General features: G+C 48.7%; 1 protein-coding gene across 2 annotated transcripts; it reads right to left on the reverse strand.

Moving 5' to 3' along the window:
* Window positions 1–1,116: 1,116 nt before the first annotated feature.
* MBD4 (methyl-CpG binding domain 4, DNA glycosylase) lies at window positions 1,117–20,417 on the reverse strand. 2 transcript variants are annotated; one of them, XM_032971660.2, is made up of 9 exons: window positions 20,161–20,417; window positions 17,403–18,957; window positions 16,753–16,913; window positions 15,208–15,869; window positions 7,485–7,562; window positions 5,762–5,896; window positions 4,878–5,027; window positions 4,209–4,312; window positions 1,117–2,920 (listed from the first exon to the last, which is right to left on the reverse strand). In XM_032971660.2, exons 1-9 carry the CDS (start codon window positions 20,400–20,402, stop codon window positions 2,843–2,845), a joined length of 3,165 nt encoding a protein of 1,054 aa, XP_032827551.2. In that variant the 5' UTR covers window positions 20,403–20,417; the 3' UTR covers window positions 1,117–2,842. The 2 variants fall into 2 exon arrangements, with proteins under 2 accessions (XP_032827551.2, XP_032827550.2); XM_032971659.2 differs by having other exon boundaries at window positions 17,403–18,960.
* Between the last annotated feature and the right edge of the window lie 134 nt (window positions 20,418–20,551).

A 20,551-nucleotide genomic window follows, 5' to 3' on the forward strand; every position in this document is an offset into this window, starting at 1 on the left:
CAAAAGGCGATTACTGCATCGATAATTGAGGGGCAGCTGTCCCAGTGGTGTATTTGGTGATGGTGCACAAACAGAATACGAATCTTTATTTATACTGGATGAATCCGATGAGCTGTAAAGCGACACTCTTTGGTTCTTTCGGTAGAGTCATGTAGAGATATCTATTTCGTGTGAGACAGCCGCATTAAAATAATGATCAGCCACAGCAGAAGTATTGGTCCTACCGTATTTCAAATCTTATGCTCACAAACACGATCCGAGACATGTCTAAGACAATCATGGTACTTTGCAAGCCTACTGGCTATCAACAAAGATTCGTTCATAAAGCCATCCATATATACAGACACAATTTCAACCGAGAGGAAGGTTATAGACTCAGCAATCATTGGAAAAATGTCATCAACCACTTTGGGTCATGACTTGTGTTTTCTTGTCAATCAACCTCCACCGTCAGCAGTGTGGTGTGTGGAGCAGGGTGTAGTGATTTCCTGGCGGCCCTTTGCTGCATTGGCATTGCTGTTGCATTGGCATTGCTGCTGCATTGGCATTGCTGTTGCATTGGCATTGCTGCTGCATTGGCATTGCTGCCCCGCCCATGCTGCTGGTGCTGTTGATACACTTGGGCTACGCCCATCTCCAAACCTTTAAAAACAGTTTGCCTTTAGAGGCTAACCCCTTATCCTGATGACAACCGCTTGTGTAGCAATTGAAACGTCGTGCTATTTTTATTCACTTTATTTTATTATTCATATTCTTTGGGTCTTTCGGTAAAGTCACGTAGATAGAACAATAAATAACTAAATAGTATGAATTCCTGCAGTCACGAAAGTTTCAAGTCAAGAGCTATAAAGCTCTTTTTCACAGATGTCCAGTATTGTCCAATCAATAAAACCAACTCAACACATTCGCCCGGAGCAACACTGTGCGTGCGTGACCTTAAAAGGAGAAATATATAATAGTCAACGTTTCATGCAATGGCCCTTGCTCATAGCACATGTAAATTTAAGAATGTTTGATTTACACATTGGGGAACTAGACTGAATCTACCCCCCCCTCCCCCACCGGTTCTGTCTACCGATAAGATTAAACTCCAATAATAAGAATGAATACTCAACATATATTCAAAACTCGTCTTTAATAAAGTCTCTGAGACATTATAAACACACACCATCCACCTCACCAAATAAGCACAATCATGGAATTTAACCGTTGATGCTAAGAATTCGTGCCAAACATCAACTTAGATTTTTTTTTTGCTCAGAATACAAGTGACGTCTTCACAATCTACCCCTATAAGGAACGAAACAGGAGGATTTCTTCACAAATCTGGCTGCTGCCTGACGATTACACTAGTATAGCACACCAACTCACCGGAGTGCTGTACTAGTGTAATGGCCGACAATGATCTGAAGCCAATGTGCCGCCTAACGGCTATTCAAAGATAAACCAAGGTCTCTGATTGGAGGAAAGAGACCTTTTCACAGGGATTGGTCAGGAGGCAGGCTTTTGAAGTGATTGGAGGAAACGTTTTGAATGAGAATAGGCGGGAAACAAAGTGGAACCCAGAGGCGATGGATTGGATCCGTTAGAGGGAAAGGACAGGGATTGGCTAAGGGAAATACACTGAGGGAACATTCCATAAAAGTAGCAGAGGGATATATAAGGGGAGAGCACGAGCAGTGGAGAGAAGATACAAGCTGGAAGACAAGCACAAAACCTAGGGTCCCTTACTGTGGGAGTCTTCAAATGAAAGTGGCTCTTTATATAACTTGTCGTCGAGTCGTTAAACTAGTAACGAATTGGCATGTTCTGTTTATGTGACAAACTCTTTGGTTTTTTCGGTAAAGTCACGTAGGTAAAATAAAATAAATGAAAACTAAATTAAATCACGATGTTTCGGAGGCAAAACAAGCCTCCGAAACGTCGTGATTTCATTCATATGTTTTCTTTTATTTAATTTTACCTACGTGACTTTACCGAAAAAAACAAAGAGTATGAATCCTTGCAGTCACGAAAGCTCAAAATCTAAAATTACGTGACAAACTTCACGAATTGGCTGTGCCGGGTGGTGGCGGGTTTAACAACCCATTCATATTTACGTGATCGAACCCCCAAAAAAACTATATTATGGATAATATTGGTCGCGAAATCCTACGTGTTAAGCTGAACACAAGTGTACAATTTTCATACTTTTTTTTAAAACATCACAGAGTATGAGTTTAACTTCGAGATCAAACATCACGGTACAGTATCATGTTTCCGATCATTTCGAATTCCGCATTCGCACGACATCCAAATCTGTCCGGGTAAAGAGGGTATACAAATGTTTTAAAAGTGCAACAAGCCATGGTGTACAGTATTACAGCCTCAGTAAAATATTCCAGAGCTAGACGGCGGGAATGTAAAGTCGGTCCACACCTGGGCGATTAGTTGCGTGCAACTTGATTGCGTGCAACTGAATCGCTTGTACATACATGGACGTCTCTGCAACCGGTTGTGAGCAGTTGCACAATTGGTTGTGAGCAGTAGAGACAGACTCGACTTTCAAGTATTATTTAGAGTATTTGGCAGCTATACATTTTCACACGATAAGCCACTGCTCGTTTAGCTATCATTTGTGGCCAGGTCGCTTCTGGAAAATAGCTCTATAGCTCAGCGGGACTTACATGGAAAACTATATTTTTTGTACAAATTTTAGCACAGTTCGATGCAAGAGTAAGAACCGCTTTTAATGGATTCATTAATACGTCTTTAAATGCCTGCAGCACATCATCTCCTGTTTTACTAAAGCTGAGCCAGTGGTGAAAATTCCTCATTCCCGTGACAAGGGCGAGCGAGTTCGTCAGTCAAGTCCCAGACTCTTGTGGTTTTCCCACAACCAGCGGTGGTAGTCTGTGAGCTTGTGGTCTTGTGGTTTCACCTGAAATCACATTGTCAGAACCATCGTCATCATCACGATCCGTTATCATCATTAGCAGCATCATCATCTTTATCATCTTTGTCAGTCTTATCAGCGGCGTCATCGGCATCATAAGGTCGCACTCATTACACACAAAGTTCTTGCCATAAATGAACCCAAATACCTTGCTGATCTCGTCAGGAAACGTTAACCATCATGCAAAACTTCGGTTATCCTCGCAGCGGCTTGTGGCTAACCGTCGAACAAAGATGGTCACCACATCGCGTGCTTTCAATTGCGCTTCTGCAGCCGTCTGGAACGCTCTCCCGATATTAGGAAGCCACTGGAGCTATGCGCTTTGAAATTTATACTGAAAACTAATTTCTTTAGAACAGTTTTTTGTAGTTAATGTTGTCCTTCCCCGCATCTCTGATTAGCGCGGTTGGTTATGCACGGCGTGAAAGAAGTTCAACATACATCATCACCTTTGACAATATTGTTATTATCACCATCAATGTCACTTTTATTATTTCCATGAATTAAATGTTCGTGTGCACGTAGAGCCTTCTTTGTCAATCCACTACAGGATTAGGGCCTCCCTACGCTGTGCAGGTGGTGAGAGTCATTGACCATACTTCACCGCGCTGGTCAGAGTGGGTTTGATTAAGGCGGCAACGTGTACGTGGGAGCATAGAAGTACAGTTTGACAATGACTACTCATGTCCCGGTTTGTCCAGTCAGAAATTTTTTCTGAGGTTTTTGGCCACGACATCCACGTCTAAATCAGTTCAAGCCTTCCGTAAATCACGTGATTCCTGTGTGGCCACCCCCATTCTGAATCCCTCCCCTCACCCTGCAGCCCGCTATGAAAACAGACGCCACTCCTCCATGCAACTGACTGCAGTTCACTCCTTCATTCTCTTTCCCTCTCCTCTCATCATCATCCTCACCCTCTCATCCCCCCCCCCCCAACATCTTGACTCAGTCATTCCTTCTCCTCTTCTCCCCAGCTTCCTTTCTAGGGCTCCTCCTCCTCTCTCCCTGCTACTCAACTTGAGCCATGCCCTCCTCTTCTTTGTCTTGCGGACTTCCGTCCCGGGAATCCCTTCCCTCTCCCGTCTTTTTTCCCGTACATTTCATCCTTGACTGTGCACCTCTTTGTATTTTGGGACAAAGTCAAGTTTTTTTTTTATTTCGTTACAAAAAAGGAAATTACACGGCAAACGTTGCCAGTCGCTGGCGATGACCTGCCCTTAAAACTTCCTCCAAGGGGGGTCTCGTGTGGCCGAGAAGCAAAGCAGCGTCGCACCTCTTTCCACTCGTTGACGCAAAAGATGCGGTAGGAGTCGTTGCCGTACTTCCCAATGCCGTGCAGCTCGATCGGATACCGCCACTTCTTCGTCAGAAACTCGCCTGGGAATTTTAAGATGGCAGTGAAAACATTGAAAAAATTTAATCTCTTATGAGACAACCGAACTCCAGCCGCCGTGGCCTCAAGTCAGTTACATTTCACTCTTTCAATTATCCGTGGGTGGATTATCAACGGTTGCGCGTGAACCTTTACCGGGCAGAAAAACTTTACGCGCACTCGTTCGATCACTAGTTGCTCCTCACTCGTTGGGGGTGTCGGTCACACGTGACCGCAAACGTCTGCACCTCAATGAAAACGAGCGGTTTTGACAATTCCAACAAAAAAATAAAATTTAATTCTAAAATATTACAAGAAAAAACTGCACGCGTCACGAATCCTGAATGATTGTTATTGTTAAGCCCGACTCTGCTGATGAGACACTGAGTGTCGAAAACAGTCCAGAGTTTGCTTGTCTTTAAAAAAAAATTTCACGCGGCGGAGCGACGCGGAGATGTGAATGAGACGAATTGACTGCTTGTTTGTTTCCTTATGTATATCCTCCGCTACGACGTGAATTATTGTCTTGAGTTGTGCGTTTTTGCCCGGGAGCCGACTGCGCGGCCTCACGGGAGAAGCGTATGATGGCCTTGGAGCGCAGCGCGTGCAGGCCCAGCGGCTGGATGGTGCGCGCCACCTCTCGCCAATCCGCCTCCCGCGCCACCTCGGCCGACGGGAACCGCTCGAGGAACTTCCACAGCAGCGGAACCGCCTGGTGGCCTGCACCGGGATGGGGCGGGGTGGGGTGAATAGGGGGGGGGGGGGGGGGGGCGAGGAGGTGGCGGTGGGATGGAGGGGGTTACTTGTTTAGTATCTACAACATGGACATTATTAGCTACCCGACAGGGAAACAACTAGGCCCAAAGCTGGAAGCATGGACCTCAGTAGTGCGGCCGTTATGATTTCCCTGAGAGAGACTCAGAGCCATACTCGAATGCAAGACATCAGCAGTACTAGTCTGGTGTCTCTGACACAGCCATTATGAACCCCGTGATAGAGACAGACACCCAGATCTACAACTCAAACTCAGAGCCACTTAGTTGCACCGGTAGGGAGTTCCATAACCGGGGGAGGGCGGCACCAGTAGGGAGTTTAAATACGGGGGGGAGGGACCAGTGGAGAGTTACATAACCGGGAGGGACCAATGCGGAGTTCAATAATCAGGGGGGGGGCACCAGTGGGGAGTTCCATAACCGGTGGGGAGGAGGGAACCAATGCGGAGTTCCATAACCGGGGGGGGGGGCACCAGTGGGGAGTTCCATAACCGGGGGGGGGCACCAGTGGGGAGTTCCATAACCGGGTTTGGCACCAGTGGGGAGTTCCATAACCGGGGGGGGGCACCAGTGGGGAGTTCCATAACCGGGGGGGGGGGTACCAGTTTCCTAAACGGCCATTACGTGCTACACCAGACCACCGCCCCCCCACCTCCCATCCCCACCTCCACGCCCACCCACCGGAGGTCTTGTTGAGGAAGATGGTGGCGACCAGGAGCTTCCAAGGGTCGTGGAAGAGCGTCTCCTGCACGAGGTTGAAGGGGGAGCGTGGAGGGGTCCACTTCCTCCAGGACGCCCTGTGGGGGGCGCCGAGCTCTAGGGGGCGAAACCACACAGCGAGGGGGGGGGGGGGGGCAGCAGTTCCACCACGCGGTCGACCAACGGCCACGCAGTGTCTCTCAGGTCACAAGCCCCCCCCGCCGTGGGTTTTTGTGGGGTTTCTCCCACGCGTATGAACGCTCATTAATTGCCTGGCATCTTAATATACATATATGGAGGACAGCAGAGCTTGAGAAATTGTTCGTAGCGCCCGATCACTGCCTGGCTGCTGCTGCTGCCTTGCCGGTTGCCTGTGGTTCTTCCTCCCGCACTCTCTCCATTCGACGGCGAGCGGTTATGGATTACCGTGTGGCAAAGGTACAATTCAATTTCCTGCTTGAAAGAGCAACGCGGAGGCGCCCATCTCTTGTTTACAGGCCTGAGCCAAAGGTGGAAATAACACATTCCTATGGTGGGGGCCAGTCTTTTCGTAGAACAACCAAGGCCAAGTCAACCCCCAACCAGGATTTGAACTAAAAGCCCTCTCTCTTGATTGCGAGCCGCTCGCTCCACCGTTGAGCCAGCGGTGTCTTCCAGTCGTGCTGTGGACCGTTTTCTCTCCACGTTGTACAATGCACATTAGCGACCACGAGGGTGAGAATTAGAGACCGATTGGGCGAGTTTTGTGAGGGTGAGGGAGCGGGTGAATGAGTCGGTGAATGGGTGAGCGAGAGGTTTAATGACAACCGAGGCTGAATGAGTGAAAGTAGTAGGTAAGTGAATAGGTGCATGGGTGGGTGAGAATGGGAGACCAGACGTTTACATCCACTACCACGGTTAGCTATGCACAGTACGAATAAGTTCAACATATATACATCATTAGCACCATTATCACCATCACTACGACCAATATCAGCACCACCATCAGCAGCATTAGTACCATTATCACACCTCCGATGAGCACGGTTGGCTACGTACGGTGTGAAAAAAGTTCAACATGCATTCATACGTATTGGCCGAGGGAATGGGCGAGTGATAGACTCGGTAATTGTGTGCATGAATGTTGAACTTCATTGGCACCGCATCTAGCCAACTGTGGGTGAGTATGAGTAAGTGACTAACTCAGTACGTACAGGTAAGAGTGTAGAGGCGGGTGAATGAGCGAGAGGCTGAGAATGAAATTGGGAGAGGTAAAAGGTGAAAAGGTGAACATTAAGGATAACCTGAGTAACTGAGAGGGTGAATAGTTCGAGTAAATTAAACTATTTTATTTTAGCAGGTAAGGTCCCACTGAGCTGTATAGCTGTTTTTTTAGAAGCGACCTGGCCACAAATGATAGCTCAACGAAGTGGCTTATTACGTGGAAATTTCTAGCAGCCAAATACTCTAAATGCACGTTGATTCTAATTGTGGAGGGAAAAACCGGACGAGCCAGAGAAAAATACACGCGACCACGGGGAGAACAATAAAACTCCAAATATACAGCAGCAGGCGTCAGGGTCGGGATCGAGCCCACGACCTCCTGCACATCTGGCGAGGTAGTTAACATCTCCTAGCCACCGTGCACACCCTCCTCTCACAGTAAGAGACTGAGAGTGAGCGTTGACTGAGTGAATGGGTGGAAGGCTGCGTAAAGTGACTGTACCATCGGCCTTGCGCGCACGGAAGAAGTATGGACTGGTCTTCCTCGTTCGCAAAGGACGGACACTCGCCCTCATTATCCCTGCATGCGTTCACCACGTGACACCACAGACGTGCATCACACACACACGAACATCAAACAGCACACAGACACACGCGCAGGGTTAGCTGGGCTGACTGGCAGATGCACCACCTGTGCTCCCCGCTGTGCCAACTTGCTGTGTCTTAGCCTCCTGGCGCTGTGTTCATGATCGTTGTCAGCATCGCTCCGCCCTCTTGTTGCTGGAGGGAGACTGCCTCCAACTTCTCCAGTGGCCGATCTCTCTGACACCTCTGGTACCGCTGGTATCCAGTCATCGGCAATTAAAACCAGCTCCAATTCCTCCCAATGTAATTGAAGCGTAATTTGTGATCGCGAGTTTGCCGAGGCAATTTCCACCTCCGCAGCAACCCGCGACCACTGCTCATCCTTGCAGTGCCGCATGGCTCTCCGAACCTCTGGGTGTAGACAACGATAAGCCTCCTCATGCGCGGGTATGGGATGTTGCAGGCGGTGATAAAGGGCCTGCCACTTTCTCTCGGCTAGCTGTGACACCTCCTGCATCAGCCAGAATGTTTGGGAAGCTGTGGACCACGTACCCAATGCAACCATAGCAGCTGCACGAGCCACAGTCCTGAACCTCACCCATTTCTGCTCGGCATAATGAGGGATGGGACGATGCCAAACCCCAGCTGTAAGCAGCATTGATGAAATTCTCGCTTGCAAACGTAAACAGATAGTCGACACCAAGGCATGTTGGGTTTCAATGAAGTCTTAGGTGGAGACGAACACAATTAAATGAAATAATGGCAGGTACGTGGGAGTGGGGTTTGGTCAGGAGACGTCATGGACGCCTGTCCCCTCGGAAACCACTTTAGGAGGGCTGCCTTGATTCGAACACCGTTACCTCCTCCAGCATTCTGACCGAAACCACCCAGCCGCCTCGAGATTTCGGTTTAATAAAGCATCTGAAATGGGATTTCACGACCTCGGCTAAGCAATCAATTCGAAAAACATCAACCGAGTGTTGAGCAATGATGGCTCTTCGTCTCCAACCAGATGTCATGAAGCCCGTGGTGGAAATTTTTTATTCCTCTGGCATGGCCCAGGACATGCGCACGGGACGTCTGCCGACTTCTTAAAAAGTGGCAACTCAATTTTATTGGCCCCTCTGTGGGATTCTGACGGGCCAAGTGAACACAATTCGTGGTTTAAAGTTATAACCTCGATCCCTCAAACAACACAGCGCAGCAAAGTCGTGCAATCTAATAGATTTCAAAAAAATGTTGCACGTCGGTCCAAACAGTTGACGGTATTTGGGCCAAAACAGCACAAACTTTCACAAGTAGTTTTACTCTGCGATGAGCGACACGTTGCTTCACTGCGGCGTCGGTCCTTTCATACCCGAGCAGTCAGTTGCGCAATCAAATCTCTTTAAAGTAGTCCATTTCTATTAGAAACAACCGGTTGCGCAGCAGCTCGCAATCGGTTGAAGGGATGTCCACAAAGAAGCGATTAGTTTGCTTGCAAGCAAGTTGCACACCCACACTGCTTTGGGGGAAGTACCTTGAAATGGACGATGATTGGACGCAATTAGACACGAAAATGAGAAATTAAACGTTTTAACACGCGTTCTTGTCCAGATCCACATCGCGGTATTTCGTAGGCAAATTTCAAAGCAGCACATTATAATCTAGTCCACTGCTGGATGAAGGCGTCCCCAAGCCATCAGCCACCTATCAAAATCCAGTGATGCAGCCAGTCCACCTAACAAGAGCCGATCTCATTACTGCAGCTCCTCGATTAACGAACGTCCCTTTAAGACGTGCACGCTCCTTCTCCACTGGCTGCGACTGCCGTCGATCCTCTCCTCCTGACCATCGGACGCCACCGCCATTTGTTGTCCCTTCTAAGGTAGCGAGTGACGTGTCCAGCCCAAGTGCGCTTAATTTTTTTCCCACAAGTGTGAATTGTGACATTACAACCCACGCACATTCTCTCCAATCCACACGTTCCACTTGACGTCCCTCTCAAAGCGACGACGACCTCGTGCATTCTCTCCGAGCTCCTTGGGCACTTCACGGGCATTTTTTTTAATACTTTGCGAACGACCCGCGTTTTTAAAACCGTGTCAAAGCGGGAAGAAACGCGTTTAAAAAGTGCTCTCCCCCCCCCCTAGGCACACTTGTTACGTAGCAAAACACATCACGTGCAAAACACAACTGGATACGTTTAAAAATGTGTTTATTAGAACCCTTCAGTATTAAACAATGCTACACAGCAGTCGGTGCTACAGACACACAAAGGCAACGAGAGGGAAATGCAGGAGGTTAAAAAGTGTCCACAACAGATCTATGACATCAAAATCTTACCATTATTTCTTCAGAATTCCCCAGTTACATTCCAATTGTGCTCTCGAACATCACGTTCTTGCCGTGTTGACGCCTCAAAAAAATTCCGTTGAGGACATCTCTCACCAAGACGCCGCGATGTTTAGGGGGGGGGGGGGAAATCGGACGGTTCCACGAGATATCACGCATGGCCAGTGCTAAAGCCCTCTTTAACTTCTTCCAACGGCGCATGCCGCCGCTCCTTTCGCAAACTGGAACCGAATTGCTAGTCGTATGACGCTCGCCTGGCACTCAAGAGCTGGAGTAAAGAATTAAATGTACGACATTCGAAACGGGCTCGGGGCGGGGGGGGGGACAATCACAACTCGTCGTGGGCGTTAATTCAGATTGTTTTTTTTGTTAAAAAAAATTACGAGACCGTGCATACATTTGCTTAGTTCGCAAAAAAAAACGTTGTCAAACGACGTCGATCTACACCAGTGCTCTTCATTGCAAGGCCCGCAGGCCACTGGTGGTGCCTGGTGGCCTGTAGTGCAGCCCCTGACGTACGGGCCCGACAATACACAAATAGTTAAAACACCCCCCCCCCCCCGTCTCGCCATCATCATCATCATCACGTCAAACCCCAATTTTTGCAAATGTGTGTGACGGCCCTCACAGACCTGCTTCCGGCAAAAGTGCCCCCCGCCCCCCCCCCCCCCCCCCCTAAGAAAATTAATGAAACACTGATCTACGTGACTAATAGTAAAATAAGTATTTCGCGGAGTGGTAACTCTAAAATAAGGATTTCATCGTAAAAATGAGCCCGGCAGACAAGTGGGGGTTTCGACCACAACACCACGAGTTAAATTCCTGACAAAGGGTTCACACCTTGGTCCTGTCGTAAACATCAACCCCCCTGTGGTGATGGTTACAGTAGTGGCTCATGTGTTGAGATGTCACGAGTAGACGAGGCTCTGCCATGGGAACATTGATTTTCCACCATTATCTGCGGACCAGCAATAGACCAGACCATCAGTTAAAATTGAGTAGAAAAACACCGACTTAATACTTTCGTGACCGCAGGAATTCATATTCTTGGTTCTTTCGGTAATGTCACGTAGATAGAAAATAAAAATAATAAAATTTTAAATAAATTGAAAATAAAGCTTTTATTTTCAATTATTTTTTATTAAATTTTATTTTCTATCTACGTGACTTTACCGAAAGAATCAAGTATATAGAAAAACACGTTAACCTTTGTAGTAATCAAGGTTGTTTACGGTGTAACGTAACATTATTTTTGCATTTCATGATTCATTTTAGGATTCACATACACCCTCCCTTCACAAGTTGATAGCTTGTCACATTTTGGGCAAGCAATTCGATTGAACAAGGTCTTGTTTTCCCCTCATTTCATTTTTATTAAACGTTAACTTTTCAATAGCAACAACAATTTCATTTACTTATCCAGAAAAGTCTCACCCAAGTCTTAAAATTATCGGGAGAGTACTGATACATTGGGATGTTTGGCCAATTCCATTTGAAGGATGGTTCTGATTGATGTGGAAGAAACGGGAGTTAGTCGAATACCCCTTGCATAAACGATGGCAGGCAGGAGACACTTCAACGTCGGCACAAATGAGTTTGAGAATCCATCTCCTGGGACATCCTCATAGCTCAGTGGGGTTTTGGGAGTTTCGCAGCACCGTATGCGATCCACCAACCCTTGGCCTTCAAATCGCTGGACTGCAAGGTGTGCATAGCTACCTCATCCAACTCAATATATTAATATGGATGTTTCCCAACTTGTTAATCTGATAATTTAGCGTCTGTACAATGAGTTAAGACCCCAGGGCCGACCCATGACACACTGGTGGGACGATGCCACTCGGCTGGCCTGGGAATTCCCCCAGGAAGAGCGAGTCTGTCGCCAGGTAAAGGGAGGTCTGGACCGTCATACTCAACATGCAGCCGCCAGCACGACCCTCATCAGGACAAGTGGACTGAGACACAAACGAACGTACAATACTGGACCTGACGATGCTCCCCGATTTCTCTGGTGGCAAACGCAAGTCCGCTTAACAACATGCAAAAGAAACACCAATTAAAGAACAGACCTCAAGTCTTGTGACGAGTTAGACAAAATATACGTAAACATCTAATCATGCTAACACAAACTCAACGCGTGAAGCAACACGCTACCCTAACAGGAAGATATCATAGGCGACGTTTCAAGCAACGGCCCTTCGTCATCGCAGTTCATCACGCCGTGTATTACATATGCATTTCCTTTTAGGGCAGGGCCATTATAGGACACAGTGTTTTTTGTTATTTGCGATTACGAAATACTGCGAGTGCAGTCTCGCCAAGAAAATGTTATGGAATTACACTAAATGCTTATATGGGAGGGAGGGGTGGGGGAAGATTACATATCGCTCTTAAAAGATATCGTACAAGACAGCGGACAGGTGGGGGGGGGGGGGGGGGAAGTATAATTTGGCACCGAAATCTTACGATTCTGACGAACCACCACCACCACCCGCCCCCATCCACTCAAGACTTACATCGGCCATCTACACAGCTGTGGCCGCAAACTGCTAACACTCCGGATTTTGTATATACAGTACAACATCCGCCCTGCCCAATTAACTGCCCACATCCAGTGAAGCAGTCAGTAGCTGTGTGCGGGGGTGCAACGGTCGATCACAAACTGGTATTTGTAAATCTGACCTTATCGCACGGTCATGTATTCTTCAGCTAGCGTACAATCGCTTACCTCTTAAGTACAGTAAAGCATTATCCCGACTTTTCAAAGTTTGCGCTTGATTTGTGTGCAGCAACCCTAATTGCCACTAACGGCGCAAAACCTGGCAGTTTTTAAAAACGTTCACGTGACATTTGACTTTTTCACATAGCCGCCTATGCTTCAGTCCCCAGTGGGTCGGACATGCGACATTGCACTGTGAATGCTTCAAGAAAAACGCTCATTCCGTTCCAACGACGCAGTTGCCGTTCCATTCTTAAAAGATGCGGAATTAATTCCTCAAACTCTTACCCACACCACGCTACTATCCTATAGCTTAAAGCATCATCAAATACGGCGTGCGGCGGCCCTCCTCCAGCAGTGGATTGATAAAAGGTGTGTACACGGGCAGCGTATCACATCGGGGTTAGGATGCGGAATCAATCATTAATCGTGATCGGTATAAACAACGGACGCGAACTGTGTTCTGTGGAAAAAAACTCGACGTTAGTTACGTTGCGTCCACACCCGAACTATCGTTTGCGTCCAACCTGGTTGCACGCAACCGAACCGTTTATGCGCGGACGTCTCTGCAACCGATTGCTCACAGTATAGACTACTAACAACAATCGATCTGCTCAGCGAAATGATAGCAACGTATCGCATCACCACACGCTACAGTTTCTGAATTAAGCAGAAAAATTGTAAAAAAAAAATGTTACAATCCAGATATAGGTGGGAGGATGTGGAAACTAGAAAAAGGGGGGGGCAGACACTTTAAGTCACTCAGAGACGTCTTTTTGTTGTGCAACTACTCTCACACAGATGTGGACAAAGCTGCTGCGGGTGATCAGGTTGCCCGATTTCGACCGATTTGGTTGCGCAAGTGATCTCGAAAGGCGTGGACCTGGATTAAGCAGAAAATGTGACAAAATCAGTATCGTCCTTTTCCGAATTCTATCATTCAATCCGTGTCCATTTTCATCAGTATCGTCCTTACCACTGAAAAATGTACGATCAATAAAACGTCACCACCCGGGGTACAAAACCACGACAGAACCAGTTAACGCGGAAAGGTCCTTAATTTAAGCGACACAGCCGATTGTGGTGTACCTCGACACATCAATCACTTCTACATTACAGGACGTCTCCCGTACAAGGAGACCAATTTAACTCACGATTCATCAATGTACTTAACAATACCGCTGGCATACGCGCACACACACAGCAGGATGGGTAAGATAAGGAGGTGAGAGCGTGTCAAGCAGACAAAATAAAATGCTGGACTTTAGCAACAATACAATCTATCAATGCATCAACTGAAACCCCTCCCCCCCCCCAATATTCACGATTCAGGACCTCGATTCAACGGCTGCAGTTTTCTTACCATGGGGTCGGTCACATTCGACATATATACGAAATGGACATGATCAATCGCTACGCGCACGCAATTTGATGCCGATTAACCGTGAGCGATGGATGATAAATCAAACGTATCGTTACATGCCTTTACATGAGGCTTGCCGTGTGATCTCCACCAAGTCTGACCGTTTACAACACACGCAGAACACATACACAAGCTAGTCGGTCGAGGCATTAGGCCTGTAACAATTAGTGGTTCCAAAATATAACATTTCATATCAAGGTATATTTGGCCTACTCTTCGACACTAATATTGGAAGAGGTGGAAGTATTCACACGTCACCCGACCATACGCAACCCACCGATCGACTGGTGAATCAATTCACACTGCTGGGTGGACAGAGGCAGGGGGTAGCCCTAGATTAGCTTGCCAGCAACTGGTGGCCGAGGCAAACCATGCAACCAGTGCCCCCACCCCAACCCCCAAGGACAGCTCTAGGCTGAGGTTTTTTGGTAAACTGGGAAACATTTTGCCCCTATTTTCCGTTTAATGTTTTTAAGAGTATTTTTTTTAATAGAGGCATAATTATTCGGTTTGTCCATCCGTCAGTAGGTCCAACCAATACATTCTCAGAAATGTTGACAAATGAATAATTCACATTCCCTCTATGCGCACGGGGATTGAAATATCTCCGGTCTTTAATTTGTATATTTTATTTGTATTTTTTTCCTCGAATTTGGTGCCCCATTTAACATGGCACCCTAGGCGACCGCCCGAATTCGGCAATATGAACGGGCCGCCCCTGGACAGAGGCAGGGGGGGGCCCTTTAAAAGACATTGTACCAATGTATGAGATTGAATTCAAATTAATTCGATAGAAATCAATATATTAATCGTTACATGCCGAATACCCCCTAATCGCTGCACATGGACACATACCACACAACATACCAAATACACTCACACACCACACATAGCACAACACTCCACACACTAAATATACACAAAAACCCCGCACACTGCACGCGCCTCCCACACACCGAACACACAACCTGAGTGAGACCGCGATGCGTCTCTCTGCACCACTCTCGTCGCGTCGCCTACATTCTCTGCGTCGCAGCCCTCGGCGCCAGCGAGGGGCCAACCCCACGGGCAACCACCCAACCCCGCTCCTCCCTCTTCCCACCGGCGCTAAAGCCCAGCGGCTCCACCACAACATACAGGCACACGGGAGTCATCAGGCGCTACCTGGGCTTCCAACTTTCTTCGCCTCCGCTGAGGTTTCATCACCGGTCGTTTCTTCTTTGGCACCGGCACTCGGACCCCTTGTCCGCTTCTTGGGCGTGCACCGTTCGTCTTCGCGTTCATCGCTGCTCAGCACCGCCCTCTTCTTGCCGTGGTGCCACCGTGGCACCACTTCATCCTCTTGTTTGTCTTCATCATCCCTATCGTTGCTCTGCCGGGGCGCCGCCGGCTTTGCCCGCTTACGCGGCGTCATCGACGTCTCTCGGCTGCGGCTGCGGCGGCTGCGCGCCGGCAAAACTTCGGCCGTCACCGCCGCCGTCTTTCGCGACGGCGGCCGCCCCACTTTTTCCAACGATGATGCTGGCGGCGTCGTGTCTCCACCCTTCTTGGTGCCAGAGGTGGGAGACTTCCTCCGGGCGGAGGCGCGAGATTTTGGCGTGCGCGGGGTAGATGGGGAGTTCTCGGCGGTGGAGGCGCGGGGACTCTTGCTCCGGCGAGTTACGCTTTTGCCTCGGGGCGAAGCAGCTCGTATCTTGGCGGCCACCGCTGCCTTTTTGCCGGTGCCGCTACTGAAGTCGAAGTCATCGGCGGAGGGCGCTGTATCGCCCAGCGTTTTTAAGAAGAGCGCCAGCTCCGGGCGCGAGCGGAACTTCCTACCACTCGGGCTGCGAGGGGGGGGGGGAAGGTTTAAATGATATATTTTTTTAAAGAGTTAATGACTTTTAAACTCAAGCAGCATCGGCACAGTATTAGAACATGCTGTGAACACTTTCTCGGTTGCTCTTTTTTGTGGCATTTGTATGTATGTTTAACTTCTTTCGCACCGTACGTAACCAACAGTGCTAATCGGACATTCAAAGCAACTGGTCACAGATGATAACGCTTCGTTGAGTTTGGTAATCCATTGGGTGGCATAAGGAGTTGCTTGATGTAGAGCATTCATAGCTCCCAAACAAGCCTACAATAGGAAGTGGCCGCTTATGTGATGAAGACTACTTCCCCACATTCAAAATAGGGAAACTCTTACTTTTAAACTGTTTAGTGAAGGAAATCGCCGCACCAACCATGCATTGCAACAACCCAATCAAGTGCAGGCAACTGAGTTGACTTATTTACTAAACTATGAACTAAACCATTTCTATTTTACCAGGTAAGGGCCACTGAGCTATAAAGCTCTTTTTTAAAAGTGCCTCGCCACAAATGATAGCTACATTTAGTGGCTTATCACGTGGAAATGTAGAGGAGCCAAATACTCTAAACGTCAGGGTCGGGATCTAAGCCACAACCTCCTCCATACCAGGCAAGGGAGTTAACATCTCGGCACTGCAGCGCAATGACTGCAGACTGAATCAAGGTAATGCTTATCAACTACTTACACGGGATGACCCAAGACCAAATGGATGACAAATGTGATAACACGAAATAATAAGCGGCCCCAACAACTGACAGACTGTGAAGGACAGGAACAAGTGGAGGAGGGGGTTTCACTTTTCTTCGTCACTCTCTGCTTCCCCGCTACCCCCCCCCGCCACCTTGCCCGCACCACACCTGAATATGTAGACGTCGTATCTGCCGGCCGTCTCTCCGGCCTGCCGCTGCATCACCAACCGGCGCCAGCCCTCGGGCATCGGTGACTCAGAAGTGTTGGCTTCGACTTTGGCTTCGGTGACTGAGCCACTACCCTCAGACTTCACTTTTTCCTCAGCGGCCTGCAAGGTAAAGGTACAGTTGCACTTATTTAAGATTCTCAAACAGATTGTTCATGTAATAACACCGTACGCACAATTGGAATGAAAATGAAGAAAAAAAGAATTACAGCGGAAGATTACCCATGCCGAAATCGTGGAACTGTTCAAAGGGAAAGTTATTAGCACTGAATGCCGTTGTCGTATTTTCCAGATTATGTTTCCATTGCATTTAAAAAGAAAGAATAGCTGAGGCTGTGTTGTCATCCAGTGGGTGTGCATGTGCGAGACCAGATTAGAATAACTTTATTGACACTGGCACAACTTTTTGGAGTGTCTTATAACCTGGAGACTATGGCAATGAAATAATACCAAGGCTTTGAATTTCCTGGACACTTTTATCCTGATTGCGCAATTAACTTGGCGCGATTTGGTTGCGCAGCTGATCTCTCTGGCGTGGACCTGCCTCTAGCATCGAGTTTGGGTGCACTGCTCAATGATGCATTTGCTTACACCAGAGATGGAAACGTCTGCATCTGTGTGCGAGCTCTTTTCTGCGGCCTGCTCTGCTCTCTTCATGGCCGCTTGCCGGGTTTCCTTGTGCTTCGCCGGTAACTTCGGCTCCCTTGACTTTTCCGATTCCTTCAGTTCCACCGGAGCTGCCTTGGGTTCTTCCACCGCCTCCTTGTGTTCTGCAGATTTCACTGGTTCTTTTTGTTGCTTTCGTTCCACCTCTTTCTTGGGTTCTGCCAATTTCACCGGTTCCTGCCGAGAGTTAGGCTCAACCACCTCCTTGTTTTCTGCAGATTTCACCGGTTCTTTTTGTTGCTTTCGTTCGACCTCTTTCTTGGGTTCTGCCGATTTTACCGGTTCCTGCTGAGTCTTAGGCTCAACCGCCTCCTTGTATTCTGCAGATTTCACCGGTTCTTTTTGCTGCTTTCGTTCCACATCTTTCTTGGGTTCTGCCGGTTTAACAGGTTCCTGCCGAGTCTTAGGCTCAACCGAATCCTTGTGTTCTGCAGACTTCACCGGTTCTTTTTTATTCTTTCGTTCTACTTCTTTCTTGGGTTCAGCAGACATTAAAGAGTCACGAGTTTTCAATTCTACCACCTTTTGTTCCGTCGAGTTCATCGGTGGTGGTTGCATTTGCTTTTGTTCCACCTCTTTCTTGGACTCTACCCATTTCATTGGTTCTTGTGGTAGCTTTCGTTCCACCTCTTTCTTGTGTTCTGAAAACTTTACAGATTCAGGTCGAGTCTTAGGAACCGCCATGTCCTTGGGTTCTGCAGATTTCACCGATTCTTGTCGTTGTTTTTGTTCTACCAGTTGCTTAGGTTCAGCCGATTTTACCAACTCCTGTGATTTATCTGATTTGGTGTCCTCCTTGGGTTTCACTGGCTGCTGTGGTTTTGAGGATCCTAGCGATTCCACAGACTTGACCGATTCATGTGAAACCTTAAAGTCTACCGACTCCTTCGATTTTGTCAGCGCCACAGGTTCCTGCGGTTTATTTGGTTCCCCCGAAACTTTTGGGTCCGTCGACTTTACCGGTTCCTGCACCACCTTGGATTCTTCCGACCGTGCTGGTTTTAATAACGGCAGCCCTTCCTGTGGTTTGTTACTCATTAATTTAGTTTCAGGTAATTTCACTGGTTCTTGCAGTCCTTTCAATTCTGCCGGCTTTGATAACGGGAGCGGTTCGTGTGGTTTGCTGCTCGTTAATTTAGGCTCCGCAGACTTGACCGCTTCCTGCCGTTCCTTCGACTCCGACGGCTCTTTCGGTTTTGATAACTCGAGCGCTTCCTGGCGTTCGTTTGGTTCTGCCAAGACTCGAGCTTCCTCCGATTTCACCGGTTTGGGCTGCTCCGGCAAACCCCCCTTCGTTGCCGACGACTCCTCGGCGCGTTTCTCCCTTTGTGGCGACGGTGCCGCCGGGACGTGTTCCGCTTTCCCAGAGCGAGCAGGAGGTTCCGGCTCACCGTTGGCGCCCGCGCCACCGATGGTGGCGACGGCCGAGCCGTCCGACGCCGAGGATGCTCCCGCAACCTCTCCACTGCTCAGCAACGCTCTACTTGCCAGGCACGGTCACACAACAGAGCACGCGGTTAGAGGGTGAGGGAAAACGCGCCGCCGAAAGCACGCGCACGGGAATAAGGGAAGACATAAGATTCCCCCGTACAGCCTTAACGGAAAGCGAAGACAATTGATGTTAGCGGGCAACCATCGTATACACAGAAAACTGACGCCACGCAATAATCAGCAGTATTAATAGTGGATTGCAAGTTTACACCGCGCTTATCATTAGCAGTATTAATATAAAGGACAGTACTAAACACCGTAACGTTATATTTTAGATCAAAATTCGGAGCGTTATTAATTTAACACGACTATAAAATACATTTTCGGAATTGCTGCGATTCCTGTTCTGTACGGTACTATGTTATTCGTACCGTGTCAATAAGCATGTAGTTACTACTCATCAATAGGCATGGTCAATCCACGTGATTGACGCGTCCCTAAACATTCCAACTAATTACCTGCACACTCCCACCTCTGCGAATCTTAGTAGAATATACACTTTTCAAGGTAGTTTAACAACATACGAGCCACTTTCAGTATTGTACGAGCACTGTATAATAGTATGGGGTGTTATATTCGTATTACTAGAACGCGCGTTTGAGGCATTGGGCCAACACTACGCAACTTGGGCCTAACTTAACCGAAGTACGGGTGTGCCGGGCCATTCCAATGCACGCAACAATATTATAATGTAAGAATGCCGCTGCCAACGCCGTTTATTTTCAGACGCCGTGGAACAATCTACTGCTGGATGAAAGTAATTCCCAAGCCGCCGCCACCGCCGCCATCTCTCGCTTCCGATCCTGCGAAACAATCCCCACGGCTCACGAGCCTCAAGCCCATTCGTATCGCCCCCGTCTCATCTACCCACGAATACCACCACCAACAACAACCCACCATTCTCCTCATAACGACAACTTTATATTACTAATGTAATGTAACGTTGGGCCATGTGCGTTTACACGCTAGGCCCGACCCCTCCCGACACGTGTGGGTCGCTATTCCAACATCACCACCACCCCCCCCCCAACACCCCTCTCGCGGCGCGCGCCATCTTCCCCACCCACCCCTCCATCTTCCCCACCCCTCCATCATTAACCCTCAGCCGTCCTTCCGTCTCCGCCGCGGCGTTAGCGCCTCGCTCGGCTAACGGGCGAGGCCGACGGAGGGTTTGGTGGTTGTTTTGGTTTACCCGCCCGAGGCCTCCTCCGCCATCGCTTCTCCGTCCTTCGTCTGACGCCGCCGCCGCCGCCTCCTCGACTTCCCGCGCGTTTCCCGCCAACCGCCTTTGGATTTCCCACTCAGGACGCGCGAGGCGGGCGGGGCGGGCGGAGCGGGGCCCCCACGGGTCGCCCCTCCCCCATGCCGCCGCCGCCGCCGAATGGACGGGGCGCCGCCGCCGCCACGTGACGCGCCGCGCGGGCCCCTGCCCATGCTCGTGCGGTGTACGAAATGAAATCTCGCGGAGGCCGTGTGCGCGTGACCGAGCCCGCGTAGTAGTCTCGCGATATTTTGCAGGGGGTTTCAGAATCTGAATATTTTTTTTTCGACTGCAGGTGGAATCCGATGAACTATAAAGCTCT

The sequence above is a fragment of the Petromyzon marinus genome, chromosome 46 (genome assembly GCF_048934315.1).
Source record: "Petromyzon marinus isolate PM22_M1 ecotype Great Lakes invasive population chromosome 46, UKy_Petmar_22M1.pri1.0, whole genome shotgun sequence".
In the NCBI taxonomy this organism is placed as follows: domain Eukaryota; kingdom Metazoa; phylum Chordata; class Hyperoartia; order Petromyzontiformes; family Petromyzontidae; genus Petromyzon; species Petromyzon marinus.

Excerpts from the sequence above, each read along its gene's own strand:
- MBD4 (XM_032971659.2), bottom strand. The coding sequence starts at position 20,402 with ATGGGCAGGGGCCCGCGCGGCGCGTCACGTGGCGGCGGCGGCGCCCCG. Across the intron at positions 5,028-5,761 it reads CTTCCTCAACAAGACCTCCG|GCCACCAGGCGGTTCCGCTG; the intron begins GTGGGTGGGCGT and ends ATCCCGGTGCAG. Across the intron at positions 2,921-4,208 it reads GCGTCAACGAGTGGAAAGAG|GTGAAACCACAAGACCACAA; the intron begins GTGCGACGCTGC and ends ATGTGATTTCAG.